This window comes from Eurytemora carolleeae, unplaced genomic scaffold, assembly GCF_000591075.1.
Source record: "Eurytemora carolleeae unplaced genomic scaffold, Eaff_2.0 scaffold858, whole genome shotgun sequence".
NCBI lineage: Eukaryota > Metazoa > Arthropoda > Copepoda > Calanoida > Temoridae > Eurytemora > Eurytemora carolleeae.
In genome coordinates, this window is record NW_019397386.1 from 16084 (window position 1) to 29253 (window position 13170).

General features: G+C 30.8%; 1 protein-coding gene across 1 annotated transcript in view; it reads right to left on the reverse strand.

The window, feature by feature from the left end:
• Nucleotides 1-13170, reverse strand: part of LOC111714009 (tachykinin-like peptides receptor 99D) — a 31238-nt gene that overhangs the window by 3485 nt on the left and 14583 nt on the right. Inside the window, exons 3-7 of the mRNA XM_023489007.1 lie at nucleotides 11459-11602; nucleotides 7054-7141; nucleotides 3972-4054; nucleotides 3206-3240; nucleotides 1234-1322 (exon numbers count right to left, since the gene is read on the reverse strand). Of these exons, the coding sequence (XP_023344775.1) occupies nucleotides 1234-1322; nucleotides 3206-3240; nucleotides 3972-4054; nucleotides 7054-7141; nucleotides 11459-11602 (439 nt within the window). The remainder of the gene's footprint in view (nucleotides 1-1233; nucleotides 1323-3205; nucleotides 3241-3971; nucleotides 4055-7053; nucleotides 7142-11458; nucleotides 11603-13170) is intronic.

The window sequence follows — 13170 nt, forward strand, 5'->3', positions numbered from 1 at the left end:
GTCGCTGGACCTTATTTACGGCTTGAGATTTCGGATTCAAGCTGCATCTTATTTTCCACAGAGTTGAGTTTAAAAATACCGGTTTAATATTCTATTTGGTTGATTTTCATGGTAGGAGTTGGCGCATTCTGGGGTTTGATGAGAACAAGACTCAACATTGAGCCTTATTCTCCACTAAAACCAACCAAGGTCGGTTTTATTTTCAATGGGCCTAACTCCTTAAGTCGAGCCGAAGATCTTGCAGATGTCAATCACGTGACACAAGCCGTCGTCAAATATTGGGTCTTAAAGTCGGGTTTAAGGAATTACGACTCGAGCCGAAGTTTTTAAATCGCGGGCTCTGGTTAGTAAGTTCTAATCTAATCTGAAATGGTGGTGGTGGTGGTTGAGTAAAGAAAGAATGATTTTTTAATCCAAATTTATGAGCATAATGTTAAAGAAATCACATAAAAATTGCTAAAAATGTTACATGTCCGATTTACATCAGATACCTTTGCCTGAGCGTAAATTGAGCGTCAAAAATTGTTACAAAGAAATTGAATCTTTGCCAGGAACTCTGATTTTCTAATCCTTATATTTAATTGAAACCCAATGTCATAGACTAGAAAACTTAAGTTTCAGGCAAAGACTCAATTCCTTTCAAAGCTGATACAGTGTGACCCAAATTAATGCGGAATTACTAGATGAATACGGAATTAAAGCAATACAATTTTCTTTGGATCTTGTTAAAATTTGTTGTAACAGTAGCTTAAAAGATAAACTTACTATTACTTATTAAAAAGGTCTGTACTGTTCACTACAAAACTACAGTGTTTAATTTTCATTGGACTGTTTAAATAGTCGTCTTCCTATCCCATAGATGTTTTGGGCAGAACCTTATTATTTTATCTTGTACAATACACATTTACCCAAATTACAATTCAAGTGCAACAGATGGCAACTTAGAATTTGTACACTCTCAGTACAGCTGTATTCTTCCGTCACAAGTGTCAACTCAGTTTTTGTGTCCGACAAAATTATTATGGTGATAATTTTAGACTAAATGCTTATCTTACAGTGAAATAAGTGCAATTTTACACGTTCTTTATTTACTGTTTTTACACTTTTTTAAACATGTAAACTAATGCTAGAAAATTTAATTTTTCTTGTTATATTTGACACTTGTGACGTCGTGTCTAATTGGTCCATTTCTCCATTACCACCTATTGTACTTGATAATCTATTTGCATTTACCCGTATTCCAGTTTACTCTCAAATCCAGCTGCATCAGGCCACGCAGAGATACACTGGGTTCTATTATCAATACTTCCCCAAACTGTCTTCTAGAATAATAGATACATTCAGAGATGCACTGGGTTCTATCAACAGTTTACTAGAATAATATATACATTCAGAGATACACTGGGTTCTATCAACAGTTTACTAGAATAATATATACATTCAGAGATACACTGGGTTCTATCAACAGTTTACTAGAATATTAGATACATTCAGAGATACACTGGGTTCTATCATCTTACTTAGTAAATTTAAAAACATTTAGGTTATGTTATATGTCGATATAATTTCTGATTAAAAAAATAATTTGGGGTTTAAGTAAATCCAATGCAAGAAATTAAAAAATAACTGGTCTTAACCTTTTTTCTATTTTGTCAATTTCCCACAATTGGAATCAGCAAATGTAGAATTAAGTTAGATTTAATCCTTTATACCAAACTATACAATATTTTTATGGCACAGAAATTATAAATATTCTCAACGAAAGAAATTTTAGTTTTTTTTTCAAGGAGTGTTGTAAATAAACCAAGCCGCAGAAATTATAAATGATTAGTTAAGAGATAGAAAAGTTGAAAAGTATGAGAAAAGGGAAAATATTTTCACACGAGATGGAAGAAATATTTAAACAGTTTATCTGCAGTATAGAGTTTAGGGGCCCTAACCACAGAGCCCGAAACAAAGTATCGAAAATTCGTTTTCATGAATGGGGTCAGGCAGTTTTGTAGATACCGATATTATTTAAAGTGGCTTCTTTACATTCTATTGCTGTTTTTTTGATTTTTTAAATTAAAATCTACGCAAATGTAAAGACCTCAAAAGGAAACTCGGGAGTTTTGGTCTACGATACTCTCCTAAATTTCCGGCTCAAGAAACAGACTCATTTTCAATCAATATTTCTTTATTAAAATATGTAATACTCTGTTTAAAGGGACTGTACGCATAAACTCAAGTAACTCCAAAGTGGGCAATGCCCGATTTACAACGGTACCCTTTAAATATTTGACTGTTTATCCTGTAAAGCGCAGCTTACGCTGCGTACACTGTTAACTCATCACAGCTGCTGCGTTACTTTTATCCCTAAATGTTACCTATTATTTAACATTTAAAAGTTTCTTGCAAAAATTCGAAAGAAAATATTATTTTCTGCCAATTCTAGAAAGTGAATATTAATATTTTTAAAACTGAAAAAAAAACTTGAAAACAAAGTATTCAACAATTAAGTGTTTTCGTATATTATTAAGAACTAGCTTTGGAACCCAGCGTTGCCCAGGGGAGTCTTAGTTGTCCAACCGTTTACCCGCCTTTTGTCGTAAATTACGATTTTAGCTATTTTCCCGACCTACTCAACTTAGAATCTCAAAACCAAACTAAGCATGCATTCCCGTGGCGCTTCCGAGTTCCCCAATCAAAATTCGAGGTTCCTGAGTTATGATCAAACAAACAAACAAACAAACACACAAACAGAGATTACATTTTTATATATATAGAAGATAAGTCTGAAATCTTTGATCAGTCAAAGGATTTAAGATTTTTGCATTGAGAATTTGAGAGTCACTCGAAATTACGCTTACAGTCCCTTTAATACAGAGGATAGTGTTATAACTATCTTTAAATATTTATTTCTAATTATAAAAAATTGATAGGTCAATAATGTTTTTTCTACTAGCGTAAACATATAGAAAAACGGGTTTCATGTATGAAAACAATATATTTCCAATGTTTATTAATAATTTTAGTTTTCAGTACAATCGCGGACGCTCTAGGATTCCTCGATTAGGAGAAAAATGGATAAAATCTCTTTTGTCTAAACCTCTTCATCATAATTAGTCTTTGTGGCTTAACCAAATATCAGAGTGAATAGAGAAAATTAAAAATATTTTAAAACAACTCAATATATTTTCAGATTGTCTAATATTTCCCTAGTTACCTGGTAGAGTAGAGGAGGTACCGAAATACACAATCCTGAAATATCATTTTATTTTATTGTATCATTGTTACCGTTATTATATTTATTACAGGAATTCTTAAAAAGGGAGAGTTCTCAAAAAAACGAAAGGGGGCAAATTCTGATACCGAATTTAATTTGATTAAGATTACTACTAATTTTATTTTTATCTGTTGCCTCTATTAGGAGAAAATGATTTTAAACGTTTTGTACCTAAGAGCGTAGCATCCAAAAAAATTAACTTTATAGTTGTATTAAATCCACTCAGATCGAAAATAATTATTTAAATTTTAAACCAATCATTGAATTGTACGTTTATTACTTGTAATATCTGGATATTGCGTTTCAAATCTTAACGTTTATTACTTGTAATATCTGGATAATGCCTTTCAAATCTAATTGAATTATTTACGGTCTGGGTCAGGTGGATTTAACGGTTCTGTGGCCCTACGCCCTTGAGCATAAAACGTTTTTAGCCATTTTGTCCATTTAGAGGCAACAGATAGAGGTAAAATTAGTAGCGATCAAACTCGAATTTAATTCGGGATCAGACTCTGCCCCCTTTCAATCCTTTCAAAAGAATTAAAGAGAAACTTGTTAGTAGTTGTCCAGTAGTTATTATCAGTAATACTCATCTTTATTATTTTTATTAATATTATTCTCATTATTGTTATTATTAATTTACTAATATGATTAATATTATAGCTTTCATTATTATTATCAATGATTATGTTAATATTATTATTACCAAGGCTCCAGATAGATGTAGCAATGAAGATTGTTTTTAACCTGGATAGTCGGGGCCTCAGGGGGTTTATGATAGCATTGTACCTAGATATTTATCTTAGAGTATAGATATAACTAGAGATTAACATTTGGATCTAGCTATACATCTTAGAGTATAGATACAACTAGAGATTAACATTTGGATCTAGATATACATCTTAGAGTATATATATAACTAGAGATTAACACTTGGATCTAGATATACATCTTAGAGTATAGATATAACTAGAGATTAACATTTGGATCTAGATATACATCTTAGAGTATAGATATAACTAGAGATTAACACTTGGATCTAGATATACATCTTAGAGTATAGATATAACTAGAGATTAACACTTGGATCTAGATATACATCTTAGAGTATAGATATAACTAGAGATTAACACTTGGATTTAGATATACATCTTAGAGTATAGATATAACTAGAGCTTAGCATTTGGATCTAGATATACATCTTAGAGTATAGATATAACTAGAGATTAGCTTTTGGATCTAGATATACATCTTAGAGTATAGAGTTAACTAGAGTATAGATTTAACTAGAGTATAGAGATAACTAGAGAATAGCATTGTACTTAGATATACAGCTATATACAGCTTAGAGTGTGGATTTAATTAGAAAATAGATATGCATTTTAGAGAATATATTTAACCAGAGAATAGATTGTACCTAAATATAAATCTTAGAATAGACTAGATTATACCTAGTTACACATCTTGGAGTATAGATTCAACTAGAGAATTGCAATGTAGTTATAGCTTATATTCCAATTTTGATTTTAGAAAATGATTCAATATTGACAATTGTTAAATAAATAAAGCACTCCAAATGGTTTTAATCAGAGACTTGTTTCTCGATCCGGGAATGGATCCTTAAAATCCAATCTTTCCCAGTTTTGAACTAATATTCCCTGAATTCGTTCTCTTATCTACTAAAATTTCACCAAATTATTGAGGTTTTTCAGGTTTCAGAAACATCCTTTAACGTTTAGATAGTCTGAGTTGTTTTCCAAAATTAGAAAATTATTGTATTTTGTGTATTTTCAAACAGGCGAAAACCTGAATAAGTTTCACGTAGATAAGTCCTCTAAATATTTAACCAATCTAGAGAACAATAGGCAAAAACTTTTTGAACTTTTCTTTACAAAATTCTAGATTTTTTTCTGTAAAAGTTTGTGAGAAGCCTTATCTTGTGTCTTGGTAAAATTATTGCATAGTGCATAATAAAAGCCAACTTTTAGAATACAATTATTTGTAAAACTTCCCAGGCTTCTGTGGAGACTGTTTAAAGTCCAGGAACATTAAATGTTTAGTTAATGACGCAAATACCATGCCCTGGACAATTTGTATATCTAAGGACGAAAAATTGTGCAGATGCATGGATGTTAGAGATTATTGGAGAGATTCTAAACCAAAAGTTTTTTGAGCGAAAAATTAGACAAAGCTACAAAACTTTAGTATCTAATACGATAGCGTAATTAGTATCTAATGATGTAGTGCAATATAAGACAGTTTAGAATTTTATAAGTTAGTGTATACCAGTTTAGAATATAATAAACTAGTGTAGTTTAAGACAGTTTAGCATCTAATAAATTAGTGTAATATAAGACAGTTTTGAATTTAATAAGCTAGTGTAATATAAGACAGTTTTGCATTTAATAAGCTAGTGTAATGTAAGACAGTTAAGTATTAAATAAACAAGTGTGAAATAAGACAGTTTACAAAATAATAAACTAGTGTAATATGAGACAGTTAGTATTAAATAAACTAGTGTAATATATAAGACAGTTTAGTATGTAATAAACTAGTGTAATGTACGTAAGACATTTAGTATCTAATAAACTAGTGTAATGTAAGACATTTAGCATCTAATAAATTAGTGCAATGTAAAACAGTTTAGTATCTGATAAACTAGTGTAATATAAGACAGTTCAGTATATATTAAACAAGTGTAGTATCTAATAAACTAGTGTAATGTAAGACATTTAGCATCTAATAAATTAGTGCAATATAAAACAGTTTAGTATCAAATAAACTAGTGTCATTTAAGTTTAGTATTAATAAGCTATTGTCATAAAAGTCAGTTTATCATACATTTGTATCCTAGTAATTGTAGAACAAGAAAATATATAATTAAAGAAAAAAATAATGAAACTAAAATGATACGTATGAGGGTGCAAATATTGTGTTGTTTATAGTGTATACTTAGTTTATCGTAAAAATAAATATTTATGTTTATTGAAGGAAATAAAAGTCGACAAGTGGCATTGCTGTTGTTTGGGTGTGATCATTTCATTTAACAAAATTTGTTGGAACACTGGAGCCAAATTCAACTAAAGAGAATTATTCTTCAAATTTTCTTGAATGACATTTATCATAGTATCAACATTTGAAGAAGTTTATCCAGCTAGAAGTTTCAAAAAGATATTACCTTAAACTATATGATAGTGTCATGTACTGTATATATTGGTGTCCTGTACTGTATATATGGTGTCCTGTACTGTATATATTGGTGTCCTGTACTGTATATATTGGTGTCCTGTACTGTATATATTGGTGTCCTGTACTGTATATATTGGTGTCCTGTACTGTATATATTGGTGTCCTGTACTGTATATATTGGTGTCCTGTACTGTATATATGGTGTCCTGTACTGTATATATTGGTGTCCTGTACTGTATATATGGTGTCCTGTACTGTATATATTGGTGTCAGGTACTGTATATATTAGTGTCCTGTACTGTATATATTGGTGTCATGTACTGTATATATTGGTGTCCTGTACTGTATATATTGGTGTCCTGTACTGCATATATTGGTGTCCTGTACTATGTATATTAGTGTCCTGTACTGTATATATTGGTGTCCTGTACTGTATATATTGGTGTCCTATACTATATATATTGGTGTCCTGTACTGTATTTATTGGTGTCCTGTACTATATATATTGGTGTCCTGTACTATATATATTGGTGTCCTGTACTGTATATATTGGTGTCCTGTACTATTTACATTAGTGTCCTGTACTGTATATATATTACCTATCCACGGATATAGCAACCAGGGTGAACACTGAACACGTCACAGAGATTAGAGAGAAGTAGGTTCCAAGTTTACAGTACACCCATCCTAGAATATATAGTTTTAAGTACACCCATCCTAGAATACATAGTTTACAGTACACCCATCCTAGAATACATAGTTTACAGTGCACCCATCCTGGAATATATAGTTTACAGTACACCTATTATAGAATACATAGTTTACAGTACACCCATCCTAGAATACATAGTTTACAGTACACCTAACATAGAATACATAGTTTACAGTACACCCATACTAGACTATATAGTTTACAGTACACCCATCCTGAGTCCGAAATTTAAAAGAGTATCGTCGAACGAAACTCCCGAGTGTCCTTTTTGGGATCTTAACATTTTGTAGATTTTGATTAAAGAGATTCGACAAAAATGGAGAATATAAAGAAACTAAATAAAATAGTATTTTATGACAAAAATATTGATATCAACAAAACTGACTAACCCCATTCGTGAAACCCGGGTTTTAAAACTGGTTTTCATAACGATACCCTGTCTTAAGTTTTGGGCTCTGGAGTACATAGTTTACAGTACACCTATCATTGAATACACAGTTTACAGTACACCCATCCTAGAATTCATAGTTTACAGTACGCCCATCATAGAATACATAGTTTACAGTACACCTATCCTAGAAAGTATATTGTTCACAGTACATCCATCCTAGAATATAAAGCTTACAGTGCACAATATAGAATATATAGTTTACAGTACACGCATCTAGAATATATAATTTACAGTACACCCATCATAGAATACATAGTTTACAGTGCATCCATCATAGAATTAATAGTTTACTGTTCACCTATCATAGAATACATAGTTTACAATACACCCATCCTTGAATTTATAGATTACAGTAGACCCATCTTTGAATATAAAGTTGACAGTACACATCTTAGTAATTTAGTTTACAATACACCCATCATGAAATATATAATTTACAGTACATTCATCCTAGTTAGTTTACAGTGCACATCCTAAAATATTTACAAAATCTAGAATATATAGTTTAAAATATTTAGAAAGAAGTTTGAGCATAAAAGAAACTCATCAGCAACCCTAGAGACACGAATTAAAAACAAACAGAGAATTTAGGAACTTTTGTAAATAGAATTGTACAAGGAACTTCTAATTTCTTGAACAGAAAAAAAGAAATGTTAAGAATTCTTGTAACTGAATTAAAAAAGAAAAAAACCAAGCTCTTGTTAAGTAGATGTGTTGGTGTTTAGAAATTAAAATCATAGTTTTTTTCTGTAATGCATAGATGAAATATCTTATTAATTTGACATTATTAGCATCTAATTTTAGACAATTTATTTTCTATGTTCTATAATCATTAGACATATAATAGTTTCATTGTAGATCTATTGAAGGTTTTTTCAAATTTGTGTTTCCAAAATACTTTGCTGATCAAAGATAAGAGTTTAGAACCAGTGTTTGGTTTGTGCAGTGCTATTAAAGAAAAGTGAAACCAACCATATTTATGCCGCGGTTCAAGTTCTTTAAATTTGACCCCGCAAAGGTTTTTACCAGTCTTCATGACTCCTCAGTTTATAATGGAGCAAACACACATTTACACTTTAATCAAGCAATCATCCTAGTGTATCATCCTAGTGTATCATCCTAGTGTATCATCCTAGTGTATCATCGGCATAAACTCTGCTATGCTTTGCTGTATGTAATTCAAACTTTTTAAAATCAGGGTTTCAAAGAGAATACTCACTGACTATTGAATCATTTGATTCACACTGAGGATAATTCAATCGAATTGATACGAACAGAGTGAATCGCATTTTTATTCTCAGTCTGTTCTTAGAAATTTTTAAAAATTGTATCCTGCAAAAAGCTTTATTTGAAGCATATAACTGGAGTGTAATGTCGCCATATTAGAGTTTATTTCATATAAATGAATTCTATTTTATTCTAATGCAGAATAATCATGATAGGATTATCAAGTTTTCAAACGTCATGATGAGCTTATTAAGATTATATTGCATGTATGCAATAGTGTATGTCTGTCTGTTTGCTATACACTGTATTTCCACCACCCAAAACCGGTCTTTATATTAAGTATCTCTGATTTAAAAAGGCGGTTTAACTTCTTCGCAGGATGATTTATTTCTCTATAAGGAAGTTCATCGTATGTTTCCATTATAGTACGCGATATACTACATGAATTACGTTGCATAACATTCCTATTCAAGGAAGGCAAAGATAAAATAGCAGGGTCATTTGACAGTACGTTCACAATAAACGCTTTGTAGTTATAGGTCTCAGGGAAAGCATTTATGTCTACCAATAGTAGTTGATTAACTAACCTGAAAAACATTTCTAATATTCCGGAAATCAAACCAAACATGGAATAAAATATATGAAATAAATTTGTTAAAAGATAATTTAACATTTAAAAATGTGTCCAAGGTTAAGTTATTATAAACTATGCATGCTGTGATCCTTGGCTTTCTCAATAAAACATGTTCTCTTCAGAATCAATGCTACAATTGAATACTTTTCTCAATAAAAACATGTTCTCTTCAGAATCAATGCTACAATTGAATACTTTTCGTTGATTACTTCTTTTATTGAACAACTCTCATTCATAGAACTAAAAATTCTGCTGTAAAAAAGAAAAAAAAAATATTTTTATTCTAACAGTGTTGAATAGTAATCCACCCTATAATGTAAATCCCAATCATAGAACAAGCTGGGTGGATACTTGTTAAATGTCGCACTTTTACTGTATTTTTTGTATTATAGAAATAGAGAAAATCATTAATCGCATTTTATTACGAATTAATTAGAGCTTTCAAGATCCCTGACATTCTGAGATGACAGTGGTAATAATTAAATTTGATTAATTTCCACAGTTTAAAATTGTTTTTACAAATTTGGACAGATGTGTGTGCAAAACTCCTGATAGTCTGATAGTATTCTATGAGACGTGTCCATGATGTTTGCTCTATCTCACAAAACTAGGAAAATGAATTAAAATCTTGGTGCAGGAGGAGAAAGTACTTAGTATTCACAGTATGTGGGCCCTGAATGATCAATTCTCTTTCATGAAACCAGAATTCTTCCAAGATATTTCCCGAGGTATGCAATATAAATGTGTATATTATAGATTTAAAGGAAAATATAGATATCTATATTTCAACAGTTTGGGATCAAGGAATGAATGAAAGGAGAAAAACTACCTAATCCATCCTAAATTAAAGATTAACAATGTTTTCACAAAAATCATTTCTTGTTAAAAGAGCTTGTGAAATTTAAGAATATATTTAAGAAAGTTTTTCATCGATTCTCTGCGCATAAACTAGAAAAGGAATCTAAATTTCCAAATCCCTATATCTGAGGAACCTGATGGTGTGAATCTGTGATATTTAAAACTAAGATTATTTGATTTAACAGAAGTCGTAGTTTAAAATATCTTAAGTTTATGAAATTTGGTTGCAAAGATATAGGGACTAGAAAATCAGAGTTAGTGGCAAAGACTCAATTTAAAAATAAAAATTCTGAAACTGTGTTTTCTTAAATATACATATATATATATATATATATATATATATATATATTCTGTTTTGCATAAGTTCTTTAAAATCTATTTAAATTGAAGTTGGGTTTGTTTGTTTAGTAAATAGATGGATCCTACTTCAGTAAAATAGAAGAAATAATATTAGTGAAACCTTTAAATAATCTTTTGAATACTCATATATCACACTGGGCCGTAGTAAATTTGAATTCGAACAGGACCTGCCCAGTTTGTACCGGCCTGCCAGATAACAGCGTGTACTGACCCGATCCTATGGTACATTACGTCGCCCTAACCAGACTAACATTCGACAAGGGTCAATTTTCTTGGCATAGTCCCGGCCGTGAGAGGGCTAACTATGACAACTCCCATGGCGCGTTCAGACTTTTTACAGTAACCGACCTAATCCTAGGCCTATTTGACCAACCCCACTGGCTTAGTCCACCGTGTCTTTTATTGTTTCAAGCAACAAGATAAATTTTGAATTTGACAGATAAGTTTGCCAGCTATAGATCAATTTTTGTGCTATTTTTTCACATATTGCGATTTTTTTTATTTGTTAAGAATTAGTAACTTTAAAAAAAACCACCTCGTAGATGTAAGAAAAACAGATGTTTAAGAAATTAAGTTTTTGCCACAAACTCTGATTTTCTCATCTCTATACATCTTAACGTTATTTCAAACTTCGATTATTTTATCTAACATAATTTCACTATAAAAATATTCGGTTTCAAAGATATAGGGATTAGAAAATCAGAGTTTGTGACAAATACTTAATTCCTTTACAATAAAAATAAATGAAGAAAAAAAAATTACCAAAAGGCCAGTTTCCGGTGAGCATGTACGCAAAGTTTGGGATAACGTTGAAGGTAGCGTTGATGATATCTGCTATGGACAGGTTTACCAAGAAGTAGTTCGTCACAGACCTCATTCGTTTATCCGAGATCACGATCCAAATCACTGAAAATAGAAATCAAATCAATAAATAATATAAACAGCTATTTCTGAGAAAAAAGCAATTAACCTTTACTTCTAGTTTTTATGAACTCGCAAGCTCGGCAATCGGAATCACAAAAATGTTTTCTTTTCTTTACAAAATTAGCCAAACAGGATAATGCACAAACAACAAGAAAATGAATATCTAGAAAAAACTGAAATATTAAAATATTTGCGGCTGCTATCATCGAAATATTTTTACAGAACTTTGTTAAAATTTAAATTTAAAAAAATATGTTAAAAAAACTTAAAGTTTTTACCAGAAATGGGAGCCATTAAACTATGGAAAAGGAAGACGATATTTTAGCATGTTATGTTTATAATTGACGCTGTGATAAAGCAAAACGTATTATCAGTAGATTAAGATTTAAATATCAAATTAAATGGGTTTACTTACATTTTCAACATATTCTGATCAGTTTCATTTAACATTATTTGTGAAACAAATGCATTTTATGTTTTTCAAATCTAAACTGCGACAAATTTCAACCATTTATTTTTCTTCAGAAATCCACGATTCACATTTAGCAAAGCAACCGCTTCAGTTAATTAATTTTAGGATAGAAATATAAATAAATCACTACTTTTTAGAACAATGCATATTTATATGTCTAAACCTTTAAACCTTTTGTCTTTTAATTGAAAATGATATATTTTCCGAGAAACACGAAAAGAAAAGTTTTCAAAAGAATTGTAAAACTTGCTTCAAAACTGTAAAGAATGCTGGTGACCATGTTCCAAATGTTTTCATTATAAATTCATAACTGCGCATTCTTATCTCTATATTGTATGGCAGCATGGTCCAGTAGTGAAAATAGTTTCAATCTAAACATTCGACTTTTTACTGGATTCAATGTGATTGTAAAGTCAGAACATTGTTGATTTTGAAAATTAAAATGAAAGCATAGATTTAGTTAAAGCTACTATTTTTAATTAAAGGGACTGTAAGCGTAATTTGAAGTGTTTTTCTATTTAAAGAGAGACATCCTCGATTAACAACGGTATCTTTTAACCTTTGCCTCATCATTGAAAACAGAGAAATCAGTGTATATGCTCGAAAATGCTGTGTAAAAGCCGTGAAATTGGAGTTTACGCTAGTGTACAGTGTGAACTCAACGCTATTGACGTATGAAAAATCTATTTTATTCTTTTTCCAACGAGGTTTTACAAAACTCAAATGTGTTCAAGAATTACAAGCGTAATAATTAGACTGCCATCCTTGATCAGTCAAAGGTTTAAAGAGTACCATGGTGAATGGGAGGTTTAAAGAGTACAATGGTGAATCGGATGTTTAAAGGCTACTATGGTGAATCGGAAGTTTAAAAAGTACCATGGTGAATGGAAGGTCACTTGAAAGTGCGCTTACAACAGACCATATGAAGAAACGAGACAATTTAAAGAGGATGAGAGCTAGAATGCGTACTTATGATTACATTAATCAAAAAAAAATGTGCACAAAAACTCGATATCGATACATTTCGAGAGCCCATTTATTTGTGATCAAAGCTTTTGAGTGCATGATGTCGAGATTT